Source organism: Aspergillus versicolor, assembly GCF_001890125.1.
Source record: "Aspergillus versicolor CBS 583.65 unplaced genomic scaffold ASPVEscaffold_7, whole genome shotgun sequence".
Lineage (NCBI taxonomy): Eukaryota > Fungi > Ascomycota > Eurotiomycetes > Eurotiales > Aspergillaceae > Aspergillus > Aspergillus versicolor.
In genome coordinates, this window is record NW_024467530.1 from 553,931 (window position 1) to 573,472 (window position 19,542).

Here is a 19,542-nt window from a genome sequence, read left to right on the forward strand (position 1 = left end):
ACCCGACAACTTCTCAGTCTACCCACACCCCTCGCGTCTCCGAAATGCTATTCAAGCGAGTTGCCTGACGGTGTGCTGCTTCCTCATCGATTATTAATGGCTGCACGATCTTATCAGCGCCTGGGCCTACTAGTGGCAACGGGGTTTCTGGTATTTTTGTCACTGGTGTTCCTGGAGAGTCGCAAATCGGGGGCATTTGGGAATCAGGAAATCACTCCTCCTGCACAAACTCCTCCACCCCCATCACAATTAGAACAGGATGTTGAGCCTTCGACTGACCCTGCCTCTAACGCTTCGGGCGCTGTGCATCCAATAGCCAGTCTCGTTGGTGATGCAGAGAAGCAGCTCAACCAGCTCCTGGGGCGCCAGTCCAAGACGCTGAATGATGCAGTCAACGAATATCGCCGACGTTACAGCATGAACCCGCCGCCGCACTTCGACAAATGGTTTGAATACGCTCAGTCGAAGGGCGTTGAGCTAATTGACGAGTACGACACTATCTATCATTCTTTGCTGCCCTTTTGGGGTCTTTCGCCCCAAACTATTCGCGCCCGCGCCCGCGAGGCTCTTGGAGGTGGTAACGGCCTGTATGGAGTCCTTGTCAGAAATGGAAAGGTATCGTTGATTGAGGGACTCGGGGAAGATGACTGGCGAAGGCCGGCCACACAAGGCATGCTCAAGGATTTCATCCAGTATTTGCCCGACATGGATTTAGCATTTAATGTCCATGACGAACCACGAGTCATCTTGCCCAATGATGATCTCCAACGACTTGTTTCGATAGCAAAAGACCATGCCATCCCACGTGCTTTCGCGACACAATCGGCTGTCAACGCATGGTCAGCTCGACCACGCGACGTCAACAAAGGGGACCGCATCGAGGGTGTGCGCACCACTCGTTTCAATACGATATCTCGCCAGCCGGCCTGGATTGAATCGAGAATGTCGTGCCCTGCCGACAGTCCTGTTCGATCCCTCGACGAGAACCCACCAGACGACACTTCAGGGTACGCGCATACAGAGCTCGGTTTCATCCACAACACGACGGCTTTTTCGGATGTGTGCAACACGCCTTCCTTACGGGATACGTTTGCGTTCTTTGAACGGCCCAATACCTTTGACGTTGTCCATGACCTCTTCCCGATTTTCTCTCAAAGCAAGGTTTCTACGTTCCAGGATATTTTGTACCCCAGCCCCTGGTACTGGGATAAGAGGGTGGAATATGTCCCGTCGGAGGATTTTAGCTGGGAAGAAAAGATTACCAAATTATATTGGAGAGGCTCGACAACTGGTGGGTGGTCGGTAAACGGGGGTTGGCGGCGACAGCATCGACAAGTAATGGTCGGAAACATCAACTCTTTGGGTAAGGTCAAAGTCCTTGCCAAAAATGACGATGGGCAATGGGAATCTAAAGAGGTTGATCGCCGCAACTACCACGATCTCTTTGATGTTCACTTCACCTTTATTCAACAATGTGACGGGCATGACTGCGCCGCCCAAGAAGAGTTCTTCGATTTGACACCACAGCAAGAGCAGAAAGGGGCTTGGTCTTACAAGTATCTCGTTGATGTTGACGGAAACGCCTTTAGCGGGCGGTATCACGCATTTCTCGAAAGCAACAGCTTAGTATTCAAAGTTTCTATGTTCCGAGAATGGCACGATGAGAGACTCAAACCCTGGCTTCATTACATACCAATGAGCCTGAAAGGACACGAATTCGTCGAGACCATGCGCTACTTTATTTCGGAAGAAGAAGGCAAGGCCGCAGGACCTCGTCTAGCCCAGAAAGGGAAAGATTGGGCGCAGAGAACATTGCGCAAACAGGATATGGAGGTCTGGTTTTTTAGGTTATTATTGGAGTAAGTCACCCTTTCTCACCATGAGTTGAAATGTAGTCTCTGACCTTGAATTTCAGATACGGGCGTTTGGTAGACGATAATAGAGAGAACCTGGGGTTCGTGGCATGATGTAATTATTTAATATTCTTACGGTGTATATATATACAGTACCTTGACGGTTGCACAAACCTCTCACGAATGATGCCCCATTTCATACCTTATTCTCTTCCCACTTCCAACTTCGATAGTATGTCGCAAGACCTTCATTTGTCCATTTTTGCGCGTCCGGGCAGAAAGACGTTCAGATAGTTGGACAAACGATTCAAGCCACGACTCCGGGAGTCATATATGGGCCGAATGGATATATGCTGCTGTGCGATGGCATCAGTGGCGAGAAGGCAAGTGACCAAAACGCATATCTTTCGGTAGGGGTTCTCTGCCCGATCTTTCTTCTGCTGGGAGGCTCGTCTACCCTCGTTACCAAGATCACTCCACCTACAGGATTCCATTGAAGTTGGTTGTGAAGGCCTGGTCAGCTCCCGTAATCAATAAGCAGCGACGGGACGGGACTTGTCGCCGAACTAAGGATTCGGACTTGACCCTAAGTTGCACGTGAGTGGCCGGAATATACTTATAGTAGTCTGCAGCGTACACATCTTTCGTCCTTTGCTCCTTGACATGGACCTATTCGAGTCTTCCTCATAACACCCGCCATTGCCAGCACCCCATTTTAAAGTCGTCCCTAGGCCCAGAATATTCTCTCATTGGTCTCCCCAAGCTCAAGGAAACGGCATCTTAGGTCCACGGTGTTTCCCTTCGTCTTGTCGGACATAACACACGAACATGACGTCCGCGCTGCTCAGTTCGGCTTTTGTGCTTGGCTATGGCGCATTCACAATGATGGTGTATGCAGTTAGAGCTATACTGAATGGCACCTTTTTCAAGAAATCCACCGAAAAGGAAGCTCTGGAATTACAGCTGGGTAAGTGCAGTCCACTCGAACCGCGGGCCCGAGGAAGTTGATCGACAACTCACATATCCGACCAGCTCGCAATCGGTTTTGGGACTTATCGAAAAGGTGGTCGGCTTTCTCTCATCAAATTCACACTTTACGAAATGGTTTCAAATTTCACTACGTCTGCAATGAACCTGATTCCGCCACCCGTCCCGCCAAACCCTTGGTTATCTTCATCCACGGGTTCCCTGACAGCTGGGCACTATGGCGTCATATTCTCAATGTAGAGTCTCTCCAGGGTACAGCTACTCTGGTTGCCGTTGATCTACCAGGTTTTGGTGGTTCCGATAGTATGGATCGGTATTCCGCCACCGCGGTTCTAGAGAACCTTACCGAATTTATACTTGCTATGAGAACAAAGTATGGCATCGATAGCGATGGGGCCACCAATGAGCAAAAAACTGTTATTGTTGGGCATGACTGGGGCTGTTTACTTTCCATGCGACTGGCTGCCGATGCCCCTGAACTGGCCAACAGGTTCATTGTAACCAACGCACCAATTGTACGTGCCTTTTTATTTCATTCTGCGACGCGAGAAATCCATTTTTGGCTAACATACAGGTCCTAGGTTTCCCTGGTGTTTTCTAATATTCGTCGTCGGCTGGCGTCCTCCTTGAAAATGCTCAAATCATTTATACGCGCACCAATCCGCGAGCGTTCACTATTGTTCAATGCCGTAAAGTCTCTGACTCCTGTTATTCGTCAAGTATGGAGCTCGGGATACGTTGCTGTCTTCCAGCTGCCTCCTGCTCTGGTCAGTTACGTTGGCACTGGAGGAAATCAATCGTTTTTGAAGTACGCACATAAAACGTCCTACGGAAAACAGGACTTTTCTATTGTCGACGCTGCAGAGTGCATGGCTAGTTCAAGTGGCCCGTCAATTCATGAAAGCAAGACACGAACGGCCGAGGGCAAAGGGTATGCTGAAACTGCGATCACCAGGCGAGCCGTCTCTAATTTCTTTGAAATGTGCCGCTACTACCGCGAAGGTACCGCTGTTGCCCGGTGGCAGAAATCAGTTGAGACCATAGCAGGCCTGCACGAAATTGCGCAAGCAACTGGAATCCGGCGCACTAGCAGTGGGGCCGGGCTATTCGATGAGGGACCGCGAGGAGCTCTCAAAGCTAGGGCTACCATCGTCTGGGGCCAGAAAGATCATGCGCTCGTTCGGCAGCTGTGTCTGGACGGCATCTCGGACTACCTTACCAAGGGCAGTCAGGTCATTGAGCTTCCAAATAGTGCGCACTGGACTCCGTTGGAGCGGGAGGGTCAGGTTGCATTGACCAAGGCGGTTGAGTGGGCTGTGAAAGGTGAACAGGATGACATTGGGGCGGTCATTGGGGCTTGCTGTCCAGGAGCAACGGTGACGATTAGAAAATGAGCTGTCGGATTGGGGGATGATCTGGGTCTGGTTGATTCCATATAATGCGTCGATGTTCCTATATCACCCGCATTCTTGGACTGTTATGTGCTTTTTTTTCTTATTGTTGTAGTTGCTCAAGTGCTTTTGTGACCAGCAGGGGTGCCAAATTATTTGTTTTGGTGTTACTCAAGTGGTGTTTCCCTATATGAGCCGTTGCTGGCCATGGTTGGTGTAACCGATGACTGACTTCCTTGTTACCTCTGCTATACATATATCTTCCCATGCAGAGAGAAATATGCAATAACGTTGAGTGATATCCCACTGGGTCGCGAAGAAACAGTGGAAGATATTTAAAATTAGCAGCGCTAATCAAGGCTGGTGTAGAAATAAATAAGGACGAGGCCAAAGCTTCAGGGCTGGAAGGTCAAGCAAGCCGATTGTGCAATCTTTGCCTTCCTCCGTCGCCCATCACTCCTTGGAGCTCTTCTGTATCTCAATTCAATCGCGGGGATAGAAAGCTTCGAGCCTCGGGAGAATAAACAACAGAGATGTCGCAGAATAAATTTTATCGCGCGTCATAATAATGCCCCTGGAGACTGCTCCTATCCCTGTTGGTGGCGGGCGGGGCTGCTCCCGTCATAACGCGATCCTCGTGAGGGGAAACGTCCGCCTGCGCTCTACAAATCCCCATGCCTCTCCCTTCTCCCTCACAGCTTAGAATCAGCTTCGGTGTCACTGAGACTCGGCTTTCTCTCGTTTTGGTTTTTCCTTCCGGTTTGGTCTTTTGAAGTTTTGGTGCATTCCTTACCCTCAATCGCCTCCGGGATGGTGACCCCAGAAGGTGCAGTTTATTGCACAGTACGTAGCCCGCCCTGAGCTGTGGCGCCATTGAATGTCGTTTAACTCGAATACAGCTACTTTTGAGCGATAACTACCTTCCTGGTAATCCAATAGTCGCTTTGCCGTCGTCAATTCCACATACTAACCCGCCTATTTTCTATCTAGGCGCAGTGGTCCTCGCCCACTCGTTACGCGACAATGGCTCACGGGCCAAGCTGGTTGTTTTATATACCCCGGATACCTTGCAAGCTTCCACGATAAATGAGCTTCAGGTGCGCAGTCCACATCCCTCTTACACATGGGGCTGGTATATCCCGCAACTGTTCCTAACACAGCTAGCTGGCCTAGGCCGTTTACGATGTGCTCATTCCCGTCTATCGAATGACGAACCACACCCCAGCGAACCTGTGGCTCATGGAACGCCCAGATTTAATAGCCACCTTTACCAAGATTGAACTATGGCGACAAACACAGTTCGAGCGCATTGTATACATTGATTCTGATGTGGTAGCCGTCAGAGCTCCGGATGAGCTTCTGGAACTGGACGTAGATTTCGCCGCTGCTCCGGACGTCGGCTGGCCCGATTGCTTCAACAGCGGCGTTATGGTATTGCGACCCAACATTCAGGATTACTTTGCGCTGAAAGCGCTTGCGGAAAGAGGCATCAGCTTTGACGGCGCCGACCAGGGGTTACTGAACATGCACTTTCGCGACTGGCATCGGCTCAGCTTTACCTACAACTGTACACCCAGCGCGAATTATCAATATATCCCAGCTTATAGACATTTTCAGAGTACGATCAGTTTGGTGCATTTTATTGGATCTCAGAAACCTTGGAATATGTCGAGACAAGTGACTCCTTTCGATTCGCCTTTTAACCAATTACTGGGAAGGTGGTGGACTATTTACGATGGACATTACTACCCTATAGCTACCGTGAGTTGGCATGGGTGCCCTGCGAAGCTAATCTTTGAAAGACCATAGTTCGGGCTGTGAGACTAATGCACCTCTAGGAACAAATACAACCAGGCACTCTATCGGCTCTTCCGCAAATTCTCTATACAGACGAATCGGTATCCGAGACACATATTCAAACTTCCCACGAAACTGTGCAACAGCAGTATTCTGAGCAGGCATCAGTTGCTGCAATATCAGTACCTCAAACCGACTTATCATCAAGTCCGCCGCTAGAATACCACACGCGCGAACAAGCTTCAACAGCGACTGCCCAACTGTCTTATCTTCCAAAGCCAGATGATGTGGCATTGTCTGCTGAACGGCCACCAGATCGACATAACGAACAACCTGTCATCAGTGTTGTTCCACAATATGTCCGGGGAGAAGAGCATGTAAAGACGTATATACAGCAGCACCATCAAGCTCAAACCCATCGTTTTACACAACCTACTCCAACACAAGGACCCAGTGTATCCTTGCAGCCAGTTCACCCATTGGGCCATGGCAATTCTCATCATCCTTATCCGCAAGCATCCATCGAGACACAACGCACACCATCACCTCAACCACCACCACAAGAGCAACCGACATTTGAGGCGCCTCAGGCGGAATGGGATGCGTCTCGGTATTATGAATCCCCTGCTAGACTATCAAATATACCAACTGACTCTTAGTCTTATAGGGAACCGCCTCCTCTATATTCAAAACCTGAGGGAATCGCATTAGAGACAAAGACATACACCATGTCAGATGACCATCAGCTTTTCCAGCCACCAGCATCCTATCCAGAAGCCCCCAAAAACATGTATTATCAAGTCCCGCCTGTGAAACCGGAGCCAAAGAAAATCACCCAGATATTCCCGTGGGAGCAGAACGCACCAAAGCCCACAAGAGTGTTTGCTGAAGAGCAGCCCCAAACTCAACGCTTGCCGTCTCCAGTATCCATCAAAGAAGACTCCAGAACGACTCAATCCTCTCACCAGACATCCTGGACATCCGATGTACCCAGCCTACCTAGTGAATCATGGGACACCTACTCACGGTCCAACGCCTGGGATGAAGTGCCAGAAATTCAACAGTACATTCAGTCCATCCAAGGACCCCGCAAGGGCAGCATCCAGGTCCTCTCAGGCGGCCCCGATCAACAAAAGGCCGAAACGGCAATAGCAAACCAGCAACCCGGCCCCAATATCGGCACTCGAATAACCGATTTCCCCAGCGAAATCGAACGCCCCAGCCTACCTGTCACGCCGGCGCCCATCCACCGGGCTCCAGCAACAGGCAGCCCCGACGAATTCACAACAGAGCAACTCCCCGCCGCAGAAGGCGTGCCAAGCCAGGAGGACTGGGTGGGTCTCACGGTTGATGTGTTTTTACACCTCCTTCGAGCGACGTACTTATATTGGGAATTTACAGAATCCTTCAGTCCGTCTCGAGCGGTTGCGCCGGCGGCAGAACGGCGGCTTGGACAGTTCAGATTCGCTGGCTGAGCGACTTACTTGGGCTCTCGGAGATAGGGGTGGTGGGCGCACGGGAGAGGAAGAGTCACAATCGCACTCGTGCGATTTCGGACCAGATCCAGATTGATATTTTTCACCTAAATCTATATATGCATTTCTCCTTTTTCAGCCCCTCATTTTTGTTTTCAAATATCTAATTGCATCTGCATTATTTATTCTGCAGCCCTCGTATGCATTGAATTCGCATTTTATATGGAAGATGTATAATATCACGTTTCAAGCACACTATCTATATATGCATTGTTTCTAGGTGGATACAGACCACACAAGTAAATTCGATATTTACGCTGCACCCTTGACTAATGGACAGGAAGTCATCCATAATGATTTATCATGGATGTGCTTGGTATTCCATACTAATCATAAGAGCAAAACTGCCTAATACACCCCAGGGAATCATGAACAGGGAACCAAGAATTGTTTTCTCAGCGTTAGTAATGAATGTTAGTATTCATGCCAAATGCCCACAAGGACAGGTTTTGCGTATAAAAACGGGTAGAAGAATAGTATCAAGAATCCGATGGATAAGGCTACTTGGGTGGGTTTACATTAATTACTAGGAGTGAGGCGCTGGACGCTGAATGCGACGAAGAGCTAGAACCAAAAAAATCCACGAAAACTGATCAAGGGCTGAATCATGCTCGTTTGCCTCGAATAGAGTAGAGATTCGACTGCTTGATGTGGCATGCCTTTCCGGATTTTTCATCGAAGATGGAGACCCCGTAATTTGCGGCATTCGGCGGTGTGTAAACTAGTAAATAAACGCGCTGCTGTAAGACATACAGGGTGAGGACAGATAGTGACGACAGAGTACATACGGTGTAGGGAAATAGCCACGTTGTTGGGATCCGGGTTGTGGATCTTATGCAAGCCCAACTTTGAGATGTCAGCAAAACTTCAACTAATAATGGGGATATTCAACGGACTTTGTCAGACATGTAAGTGACTTGATTCTCGCCATATGTAGTCACTTTCTTTACCTGAGGAGGAGAAACCTGTCCATGTTCAATCCGTTCCTGGTCCGGCCATGTGTATAAAGTTTCTTGAAGAGTGCCTTTCAAAACCTAGTCGAAACGAACTGAGTCAACCTAGGCGACCAAAGCCAAAAGCGAAATGGCCGACAACTGGTAGTTTGGTAGTACCTTCATAACACAGTGCGCATTCGCGTGATCGTGAATGGCACTACTCCGTCCAGGATTCCAAACAAGGATCAGCTAGGAGCATAGTTAGCAGATGGACATGTTCTCGGCCCAGCTACCTCTCCACCCAGACCTGTACAGAAAAGGCCTTCAGACACATGTACAATGGCCGTAAAAATAAAAATACGCGTATAGGCCGGTCCGAATAACGATAAAATAAGGAATAATTCCTGTTAGCGGGACAGGGAAGCTTACCAAGTTACTCTTTCCGTTCCCTTCGTCGATAAGGTTCCTCGTGTAGGACCTGGTTGAGTCTCCTAAAGCAAAACGAAGCCAGTCATCTTGATTTGAGGTATATCGTTCCATCAAGCGCTGGATATTGAGAGGGTCGACATCGTCAGAGTCTAGTCCGGACGTGGGACCAAGAGCAATACTGAGGTCTTGGACGAGTTCCTCGAAAGTATTACTGGAAGGCTCCCCGGGATCTGAGGGAGAATCTGATCCAGAAGTGAGATATGGCATCTTGAACTCTTTCACTGCTCTATGCTCGGGCCCGTCCAACCTCGAATGTTGTATGTAGTTTGCGGCGGGTTATCGGTAACGGTAAGGACAGAAAGTGTGTCGAGCATTAGGGTTGCGCTAGAAGGGCGAATCCGAGAATTTGGAAGGATACGGGGAGTGACCTTCGTTATCAGCGGCATGGGTAATGACGGATTGCTTGACTGCGACACATGGCTGAGGTTTAGTGCGCGTTTGTAGAGGATCTTCAGAAGGAGCGACATGAATCAAATCTATGATGGCGATAAGCGATGATAAGCGATAAGAGATAGAGTTGGTGCCTGTATACCTTTATGCCTCAGGCAACAGTATCCTCCGCCCAGAGCGGGCAAATCAGGTGGCGGCCACAAATTCAAAGATTGATCCGTCGAACGAACTATCCCCGCCAAACACCACCAACTCTCTTTCCAACAAAGCATTCGTTTAGTGGGCGTCTCAACCAGCCAAATCTGCCTTTATTCGCTCCAATATTGTATAAGTATTCCCTTTTACGAGGAGGTCATCTCGTAATATACCGCCACAATGTCTACCACCGTGGATAAGGTCAGCTCCCACCATTTTCTTTCAGACATAATGCTAACCAGGCCATGTATGAGTATAGATCAAGCAAGTCGAGGATGAGGTTCGCTTCCGGTCCCCGAAGACAGTGGCTTTCAGAACGCACATTTAACACAGTATATACAGATGGCCAGGACACAGAAGAACAAAAACACATCCTATCATTTGGGTATGGCCACGCCGGCGGATTTTCTATCAGCAGAAGTCGGTCGCTGACGGAATGACTACAGGACAGTTGAAGGCCAAGCTTGCTAAGCTAAAACGTGAACTTTTGACGCCGTCTGGAGGCGGTGGAGGCGGTGGTGGTAAGTGCAACTGCGTGATCGTCAACCTGCATTGTTCTAATTCGGTGATTCAAAGCTGGTTTCGATGTTGCTCGTACCGGTGTTGCCAGTGTGTATGTCTCTCTTGCGCATACTATTTAGCATGGAGTTGTCATTGACGTGGTGATAGTGGTTTCATTGGGTTTCCCTCTGTCGGCAAAAGTACATTGATGAGCAAGTTGACGGGCCAACATTCTGAAGGTATGCGCAGACCAGGCGAGAAAACCAGGGACCATATGTTGACGAAATCTTGCTACAGCCGCGGCCTACGAGTTCACAACCTTAACGACTGTTCCGGGACAAGTGATGTACAACGGTGCGAAGATTCAGATTCTGGACCTTCCTGGTATTATCCAAGGTGCCAAAGATGGTAAAGGTCGTGGACGGCAGGTTATTGCTGTATCCAAGACGTGCCATCTAATCTTCATTGTTCTCGATGTTAATAAGCCCCTCGTCGACAAAAAAGTTATTGAAACGGAATTGGAGGGATTCGGAATCAGAATCAATAAACAACCCCCTAACATCGTCTTCAAGAAGAAGGATAAAGGCGGAATTGCCATTACAAGCACTGTTCCCCTGACTCACATTGATCACGACGTAAGTTTCGAATTCAGGTCTGAATGTTATGGCGGCTACTAACCTAAGCAGGAAATTAAAGCTGTCATGGGTGAATATAAGATCTCTTCTGCGGATATCTCCATCCGATGCGACGCGACGATTGATGATCTCATTGATGTTCTTGAGGCTAAAAGCCGCGCTTATATACCTGTTGTTTACGCTCTGAACAAGATTGATTCCATCACTATTGAGGAGCTTGATCTCCTGTACCGAATCCCTAACGCCGTTCCCATTAGTTCGGAGCACGGTTGGAATATTGACGAGCTTTTGGAATTGATGTGGGAAAAACTCAACCTCCGTCGAGTCTACACAAAGCCCAAGGGGAAGGCTCCCGACTATACTGCCCCTGTTGTGCTTAGGGCCAACGCGTGTACTGTCGAGGACTTTGTATGACCCTCCTCCCTTCACTTAATTCTCACCCAGGATTCATAGTTCGCTGACACGCATTTAGTGTAACTCCATCCATCGGACTATCAAGGATCAATTCAAACAAGCTATTGTCTATGGTCGGTCCGTCAAACATCAACCACAGCGTGTTGGTCTCACCCACGAACTGGGTGATGAGGATATTGGTCTGTATCCCCTCTACTTGGAGTTTCATTGGACCTACCAGGACTAACGTTGCAACGATAGTGACGATTATCAAGCGGTAAAAGGTACCGAAAATATATCAACACCGGGGTGTTGGCCCGAACACGAACAACCTACGACGAATCGCGTCGAGAAAGTTCAGCGGGCTGTGTGCTAGGGTTGCGTTTGCAAAGGACTCTATCCAAGAGTCCCAGACCTTGTGATAGAACCCTGCGAAATGGTGCGAGAGGATTGATTGGAGGGGATTATTTGCGCACGGGCAGCAGGCTGCGAAATGCCGCTTGGTCCTGCAAGATCACTAGCTAGCCTTGGGGTACCTGCACCGCGACTAAGTCTGCATTCCTCTGCTACCCGATGTGATGCGCAATCGGTTCTCATCGCAAAGATGCGTGAGGAAGGAACGAGAAGCTGTTGGGTTTGAAAGCTGCCCTAAACGACGGTGTTTCTTGGTGAGCAGTACATAGTCCTGCCAACTTTATTTCTTCTCATTTATTTTAGTTAAACGTTCGAGGCGCCCTTGGACCATGCAAACATCCGAATTTCCCGGAACCAAAAAGCAATGGAAGTTCTAGATCACATCCCAGGATATCTGAACGAGTAGTGACATATTAAATGCTCCGATACCGTATTCTCCTATTTTACTTCTGCACTTCGCTTTGGCCCCCTGTTCGATGAAACAAAACAAATAACAGCACCACGCAATGTGATCATCGTCGCCGATAATTGTAGGAGACGATTGGTGACTGCTTGGATCTAGACGTGACCTACTGTAGACGAAACACAGTTAGGAGCTTATGAGTGAGCGCCAGCTTCAGAACAGCGAGGTTTTACAACCATGGGTTGAGTGGATGACTCAAGCTTGTGCGAGACAAACCTTGGATTAATTGCGCTCGTGCACAAAACCGGGCAGCGCAGGCCGCGTTGCCAGAGCATTTTTCCCTATTCCACGGGATCTTGCCTCCACAGCGCGCAAACTGAGGATGGAGTACCCCTGATCAGTATTCAGGAGACTCTCGGTTCATCCTTAAATTGCTCAATGGATATGCATGATACCCCAGTGGACAGGGAACAAATCATTTCAATCTGTACGGCTTCGGACTCTGGGGATATCTCGAACCTCGAATCCCGAGCAAGGCTGCGACTTCGCCATGGTGCTGCAAGTAGACAAGGTCCGGGGTCCGTGGCTTCGACGCAATGTCAGGAGGGAGATGGCGACCGACAGGAGGAAATCAGAACTTCCTGGCTTCTCATTTGCCCTTGGGCTTCAATGCTGTTTACCGTAAATACGGTAACAACAACCCAGTCTAGATGCTGGCAACTCGACAGGGGTTGGAGAGTAGCTCCTGTTGGACTCCAAGATGGCGGCCCAGCAGCCGAGGCGGCTACGGGCGTACAAAAGTACCTCCCTCTTTCCACCACGAATCGAGGGAACTGGCCCTTTGAGACTGAATCGCGACGGAATCTAGAACCCTCAATTCAGATATAAGGTTACGATAAAAATAATGACTTGCATCAAAACTGGAGTTGAGAGTTTGATCGGGGTCTCAAGTTCTGAACTCCAACCATGAAACAAACCTAACTCCTGCCTAGTTCGACGGCGGAGCCCAACCGCTTATGAACTCAACGTTGATTGATAAGTCTCTCCTAATACTCGGGATCGCCATTCCCAGGGCTGCTCGGACCATTTCTATCGGTCATTTGCCTCCGTCTGGACCTATCAGTATCAACAGGAATATCTCTGCCCTGATGTCTCCATCAATCGCAAATCAGGCAACCAATCCCCGGGAAGTCTTGCGACTCAAAGTCAACTTGCAACTCACGCGGGTCTTTCACCGACTCTGGAGGATAGGATGACGTTACTTGATGCAAGGGGACGCGGGTCGCCTTACACAAGGTTTCCGCTTCTCTAAGCGCCGCCGAGATTTACCCTCCCACGAAACACGCAGCCTCGTTCAATCTTCAATTGATATCTACGGCCCAGATCCCGTGTTGATATTACTGATAATGTTGACTGACCTCGAGATCCAGTCACTCGTTGGCCGAAGACGGCACAGATGGTTATCGGCACTGTTGGGCGCCTAATAATCTACTTTAGGTATCAAAGCAGGGACTCTTCTCAAGCCGTCTCGAAGTGATCCTGCTCTGGTGACGGGTAGACCCCTCAGAAAAGTCACTGGCCTTTCTTTTTTTATCTCTTACTGATTTCTCCGTCTTATTTTTTTTTTTATTATTTCTTGGTTTGATGTCGCAGATCCTTCGTGCCAGCCACACTTCGCCTTCGGAACTGGCTGGAGACCGACAATCTTATTAATAAAAAAGCACAAAGAAATTTAGGGAAAAGAAGAAACACGGAACTTCTCCGAATATACGACACCTTCTTCAAAATATCTGCCGTTATTTTGAATTGTTGAAGTCGACTTATTTACGGTACAGACCGAACTGCCGACTGAATCGACCCATCTGCTACCTGAACTCGGTGTCAGCATTGTCATACCATACAGAGTAGCCGCAGCGTATCGCCCGCTTGATCGCCTGATGTCATGACTCCTCGAGGGTTTAAGAGCGAGATCGGGCCAGACTAGTCTTTCTTAGCATTGTTATCGCTTGTTTGTAGTATTATCGCGAAGGGTGGATGACGACAACCCGACCCCGCTCCGCTCAAGGATGTCTGGAAAAGGGTGCAGACTGGGGTGCACCCTGTCTTAGGCCTTCCTGATAGCATATAATTATCCTGCGTATTGCGGATATTAATGGCAGGATGCAGCATCCCTCGGAAAGGCAAACTGACATGCTGCTCAATGCCATGGCATGGCGTGGTTCCTGACAGATCCAGATCTATTCTTGGAGGTATACTCCGTACCCCATAAGGCTATTACAGCGTGCGCCGGGCCTTTTCCCTTCTCCTCGAGGATAGTTAGGGGCAGTAAAATGTCTCGCTTCGCTTTCTTCCTGGGTCCCGACTGGCTGATACTTGATACTCGTCTCCTTCGAGCATAACTGTCTCATTTGGAATCCAACACCTCTGGGCCCAGCGTTCAACAACTTTCAAAACTCGCAATATCTACTGCCGCGTATGGAAGTGATGACCTGTCTCCTTGGTTTGGACTCAGGGTTGAGCCAATGGTAGGTCTGTGTCTCTGAAGCAAGTTTGGCTCTGTTTGGGTGGTTGCTCGTTACAGAAGCGCTTTTAAAACCTTCAGCCGCCAGCGTGATCTAGGGTAGCCCACAGTCCTTCCAAAGAGAGTTAACAAAAGTTAACCCAGGTCTGGCGCCTTACCCAAGAAAGCGCGGAAAGCCACAACTAGCACCACCGAGCACCACATAGCACAACCTCTGAGACAATGTGTTACAAACAATAGTTACGGTCGCTCGATCTCGGTAACTGACTTGGCTGACAGACCTCGTGGTCAGCCAAATATGCAGGCTGGCTCCACTGATTGGTGTGCGGCCCTAATCACGTTTCTCCACGCCGTCAGCAGAATAACCCGATCAGGGCCAATTGCTGCTGGCTCGGTTCTTTCGCCCCAGTAAGGCTGCGCAAGCCACCGATACATCAACTTTCTAGATTACGCATCGGATTCGCAGCCCCCGCGGGCCGCCTCCATGCTGACAGTGGAACAAGCGCCGCCAGGTACGGACACCCAGACAACCGAATAAGACGGGCACCTGAGGCCTCAAGCCAGGAACATGGGAATGTTGACAGAAAAAGCCTTGGTAGAACCTAGAATCAAGCTTGTGTTTGGAATACGGAACGAGTATTGAAAGAAACATGGATGCCACTCGGGGCTGCGAATATTAAGATTTGCATAGCTTAGACTGGCGGCCCGGAGTGGACCGCTGCGGGCCTTGTGGAGCGTGGGGTCCGAGCTCCCTCGCAGCCCTCTTGAATTCGATCAACCTTCAACCTTCTTGAAGGCACCTGCTCGCGCTAAACTGACCTTGTCCTTCTAGTGTCACCCTCTGAAGGAACCATGCCTCCTGGACCTGCCGTGATAGGCTGAGCCTCTCTTCCAATCCTTGGTCAGCTTCCATCGCGAATAATAAATTGAAATCACTTCAAGGCTTCTGATTCGAGTAAGTGCCCTCTCAGTCTCATGGCTTCTCTCGTGACAAAGTACGTTAGACGCAGATCAGGAATGCTTTTTGACTGGGCTAACCAACTTATCAGGGAAGCAAGAGCTAGTCCGAACTGAGTCCTTGGTAGGAGGGTTTTCTGAGCGAGCTTTTTCGTCCCTCCTGAGAGCTCTCTCCCTTTTGAGCAAAGAGGAGAGAATAACTACGTACTACAATCCTGGGTGGATATCGTCATCCCCTCATATAAATCCTGACAAGCTCAAGCCTCGATTTGTCGATGGTTTACGGTGTACGAAAGAAACCCTCGGTCATGCCGCTTCCTCGAGAGCACTGATAAAGATCGACTCCGCCGGCCCATTTCCTCCTCAACGCCTCAAGGGCCGTTTTCTGATGGATAAAAGAACGCCTCGTTCAAATTTTCAAGCTAACCTTCACACGGCCGCTGGCACTCCACTTGGTTTGCGAAAGACCGATAGTGCAAGCCATGACATTTCGTCTCTGACACGCCCTTTTGCGAGGGGGCTCTTGGGACTGGCATTTAGGACAATAATTGGACCTAGCTTGGTACTCTCTGATTTCCGAGAATCCCGTACGGATTGAAGAACCACCCGTCGTCTTCCTTCCGGTATGTCATGCGGGCCTTTAACTTCACCGATTTCTTGCGATCCGCTCCCCGTCCGTCAAAGGCTCAGGACGGGGATTGGAGTCTTAGGAGAGTCCTTCACGGGAGGAAGTATCCGCGGGCTCAGCGAGTCATCACGCGAGTTTTCTTGACCGAGGACGATCCTCTCTACATTTTCAGTTTTGATCTTCATGCCTGATGGGTGGAGTTACACCTTCGAGGGATCGTGTCATACAGGCACCAAGGGCTTACTTATGTAATGACAGCAACCGGATGCGGGAAATGCGCAAGAGCAGTAAAAAGCGACACAAAATGTTGGTGGAAAACACAGGGAAGAGGTGAGAATGGACAACCATGGAGGGGAGGAGAATTGCATTATTATTCTGGTTCTTTGCGATAATGCGATTAGCGTTCCAGAGTTCTCTTCGGCCTCTGTTTTTTCTCTCTCGCTTTGTTCGAAATTGGCCCTTGTTTAGCCCTTTGGGCTCCACTTGAGATCTCTGTTCCGTGCGCGAGTCATCACTGACTTTTTCATGAGAATCGGTGTAACTGCCTGCGGAGTCGAAGCCAGAAGCTCAATGCACCTTTATCGTCAGATTTTCCCAGCACCTGGCAGGACAGCAGGAACAGGAACGGAATCAGGGCGTATTGAGGTACGGTACGGAGACACGACGCAGTACAGGCCATGACGAGGGCTGGGGTCACGTACGGTCAAGTACTGTCAGTACTGTCAACCTGGCTGAGCTGAGATCCCTGCTCGTCAATCTGGCTTCCGGCCAATCAGCGGGGGGCTTCCCCACCATTTCGGCTGCAGAGGATTTCGGGGTGGCCAATCAGAGCGCAAAAGCGCTGTTTTTCAATATTGTTCGCTCGCAGCAGCCAGCCGTAATTTTAATCTCTTCACTCAAGTCTGTCGAATCCAGTCCTGAACCCCGGCCAGACGATAAATTAAAAACAATGTATAAAATAAAATAAAATAAAATAAAATAAATCAAATCAAATCAAAAGGCCCTGCTGCGGATGGCATTGGTGAGCCGGGGTAGGACGGCGAGGTACCATTCCACCATCCACACCAGCCCAATCGCAGCGCCTCGACCGAGATTGTCCTCCGACCCAAGTCGTATACTCTCTTCACGTCTGCTCGACGCAAATCCTCTGGCCGATGCCTTCTTTTCTTTTGTGATCGTCCCTGCGCCTGCGGCCTGGTCTGAACGTCTGAACCAATTTTTAAACTCCGTCCATGCCTTACACGCAGCCCATCCCCATCATCGCCTCCCCCGTCTCTTCCTCTTCCCTCTCTTCCCCGTGCCCAAGCTTTGTTGTATGCATATATGTCGCTTTGGGATAGCCCTGGTCAAGCTCTCTCGGATCCAGCACGTCCGACTTCGTCCTTGTCCACCATTCACCGCTGTAATTGCGACTGCTCAATCTTGAATATGCATCATCTGCTTGGTCTTTGCTTGTCTTGGCTCTAGATCATTGTCCTGTCACTGCTCTAGCTCCGACTCCTGCTGCTACCGGTCCTTTTTTTCCCTCTTTGCTTTTTCCTGTATCCTCGTCATTTCCCCTCACACTTTCCTCCGCTCCTAGGGCCTGCGGCTTATAGTGTGCTCTCTCTCCCCTCCGCCAACCTCGCCTCCTCTCCACTGCTCCAGCCCTCTGTCGCCTCCAGTGTTGCATTGTATCCCCAGGTTTATACGCCATGGATACAGAGACTCCCAATTCGCAAGACAATGGCTTTGCGCAGTCTCCCTGGATGGACATGGGCGGGTTTCATCCATCCCAACACTCGCCACCAATAGAGTATCACGGATTCCAATACGGATCTGTGCCATTAGATCCTGCCTACGGCGTCACAATACCACCACCCTACGTGCCTCTACCGATGACTGTGCCTTCTAACGCCTGGCCCAGTATGCTCACCCCGACATCTCAGACTCCATTCCAACCCCCAGAGCTCCCAGCAGGCCCTGTTCCAATTGCCCCGTCTATATCACCAGTTGCACCGGCTCCGCCACCCAGGAAGTCATCTGCGAGTAGCTCAACACCGCGGAGGACGCTCACTGACGAAGATCGACGGAAAATGTGCCTCTATCACGAGGAGAACAAGACCGCTAAACAAACCGATATTGGAGGTATGTCTTTGTTCATTTCTCCCCAGTCTCTAAAAGGGAAAGACAAAAGCTAACGAGTTCCAATCTAGCATTGTTTGGTGTTGAACGAAGGTAAAGTGACTCCCTCAGTGGCCTCACAGGCAAGGCCTTCTAACACTTCTTTGAAGCACCGTTTCGAAAGTACTCCGGCAGAAAGACAAGTACCTTAACCCTGAGGATGGAAGCCGATCACCAATTAAAAGGAACAAGGGCCGAGTTCCTGATATCGAAAAGGCCCTATCCAACTGGGTCAGGAATTATCAGCGAGGAGGACATGGTCTAACCGATGAAATGATCCGAGAAAAGGCCCTCTTTTTCGCCAGTACCTGCGGCAACTCCGACGGCAAGGAAAAGGTCCTGACTAGCAGCTGGTTGGAAAAGTTCAAGCACAAGAATGGCTTGCTCGGCGCCAAAGCCCGAAAGGGCTCGTTTGGGACGAAAAGCGAGTCGGCGAGTCCAACTGGTTTGAGCATTAATTCAGCTTTAGCATCTGCTGTGCAGTCACCCACCGTGCTTTCGCCCATTTCACCTACCGGTTTCGCATCCCCTTCGCCCTTGTCTCCGGCTCAAAGCCAGGAAAACATCAGAGGGAGTATATCCATAGGACCCACAGACCTAGGAATCGACTTCCAACATGCACATTCCAAGAGCACAATCTCGCTCGATACGACAGCTTCTTTCTCTCCAACATCCACACTGGTTACCGAAAGTCCGTTCACACCCCTGAGTCAGTCCCGTGTCTCACCCACGGACGGGAACTCCAGCAGGCCCAGGAGCCAGACATTCCCACTCATCAACCCCGATCCCGTCTCCATTCCCACGGACGAGTCACCGAATCCGACATCGGCCATGAAGGGTCTTTTGCCTGCCGCTATGGAGGAGTCCGTTGGAGAAGATGAGGGCCAAAAGATTTCACTCAACCTCGATACATCCACGGGCACAATTAAACGGAATCGAAGCAACCCAGAAATTCGCGCTAAAACTATATACCCCCCCTTATACTCCAAGTCCACAACCGTTTCGCCCGTCAGTTCACCAGGGTCCCCTACGCAAGACGAAGCCCGCAAAGCCCTGGAACTAGTCATGCACTATTTTGAACATCAGCCGTCGGGATTAGGTGCCCAGGAATATGTTACCATCGGCAAATTGATGGAGAGGTTAGAGCTTGCTAAAACTCAACTGCCAACAACACTCCCGGGAGGTCTCACTCGTATTGACGAGCATGACGATGTTCCTCACCTTCCTCACCTTCCTCACCAACCTCGCCTCGCCAAGAAGCGGAGTATTCAAAACTTTGGCTGATGCCCTGTATACAACGCCCCAACTGACCACACAAGAATGTGGCTATGATCTTTTTTATTTTTCTATTTTAT

General features: G+C 49.7%; 6 protein-coding genes across 6 annotated transcripts; 4 read left to right on the forward strand and 2 right to left on the reverse strand.

Moving 5' to 3' along the window:
- Positions 1–96: 96 nt before the first annotated feature.
- ASPVEDRAFT_54316 (uncharacterized protein) lies at positions 97–7,600 on the forward strand (the record flags this gene model as incomplete). The annotated part of the gene is made up of 8 exons (XM_040814915.1): positions 97–178; positions 317–1,756; positions 2,886–3,355; positions 3,422–4,216; positions 5,405–5,992; positions 6,178–6,638; positions 6,696–7,380; positions 7,430–7,600. The coding sequence occupies 8 exons, from the start codon at positions 97–99 to the stop codon at positions 7,598–7,600; spliced, it is 4,692 nt and encodes a 1,563-aa protein (XP_040669844.1).
- A 241-nt stretch (positions 7,601–7,841) lies between these two features.
- Positions 7,842–9,440, reverse strand: ASPVEDRAFT_43532 (putative cysteine dioxygenase Cdo1). Its single transcript, XM_040812841.1, has 4 exons — positions 8,928–9,440; positions 8,676–8,747; positions 8,460–8,597; positions 7,842–8,409 (listed from the first exon to the last, which is right to left on the reverse strand). The coding sequence occupies exons 1-4, from the start codon at positions 9,192–9,194 to the stop codon at positions 8,236–8,238; spliced, it is 651 nt and encodes a 216-aa protein (XP_040669845.1). The 5' UTR covers positions 9,195–9,440; the 3' UTR covers positions 7,842–8,235.
- A 163-nt stretch (positions 9,441–9,603) lies between these two features.
- Positions 9,604–11,769, forward strand: ASPVEDRAFT_43534 (GTP-binding protein RBG1). Its single transcript, XM_040812842.1, has 10 exons — positions 9,604–9,773; positions 9,832–9,852; positions 9,915–9,957; positions 10,019–10,093; positions 10,149–10,185; positions 10,242–10,312; positions 10,371–10,708; positions 10,760–11,116; positions 11,181–11,301; positions 11,363–11,769. The coding sequence occupies exons 1-10, from the start codon at positions 9,753–9,755 to the stop codon at positions 11,380–11,382; spliced, it is 1,104 nt and encodes a 367-aa protein (XP_040669846.1). The 5' UTR covers positions 9,604–9,752; the 3' UTR covers positions 11,383–11,769.
- Positions 11,770–11,825: 56 nt separating this feature from the next.
- On the reverse strand, positions 11,826–12,282 carry ASPVEDRAFT_43537 (uncharacterized protein; the record flags this gene model as incomplete). The annotated part of the gene is made up of 2 exons (XM_040812843.1): positions 12,195–12,282; positions 11,826–12,087 (listed from the first exon to the last, which is right to left on the reverse strand). Coding segments are annotated over exons 1-2 (253 nt in total), but the record flags the coding sequence as incomplete, so codon positions are not given.
- ASPVEDRAFT_43538 (uncharacterized protein) lies at positions 12,051–13,125 on the forward strand. Its single transcript, XM_040812844.1, has 2 exons — positions 12,051–12,111; positions 12,195–13,125. Exon 2 carries the CDS (start codon positions 12,357–12,359, stop codon positions 12,804–12,806), a length of 450 nt encoding a protein of 149 aa, XP_040669848.1. The 5' UTR covers positions 12,051–12,111; positions 12,195–12,356; the 3' UTR covers positions 12,807–13,125.
- Positions 13,126–17,718: 4,593 nt separating this feature from the next.
- ASPVEDRAFT_135841 (uncharacterized protein) lies at positions 17,719–19,471 on the forward strand (the record flags this gene model as incomplete). Its single annotated transcript, XM_040807245.1, has 3 exons — positions 17,719–18,151; positions 18,220–18,241; positions 18,298–19,471. 3 exons carry the CDS (start codon positions 17,719–17,721, stop codon positions 19,469–19,471), a joined length of 1,629 nt encoding a protein of 542 aa, XP_040669849.1.
- Between the last annotated feature and the right edge of the window lie 71 nt (positions 19,472–19,542).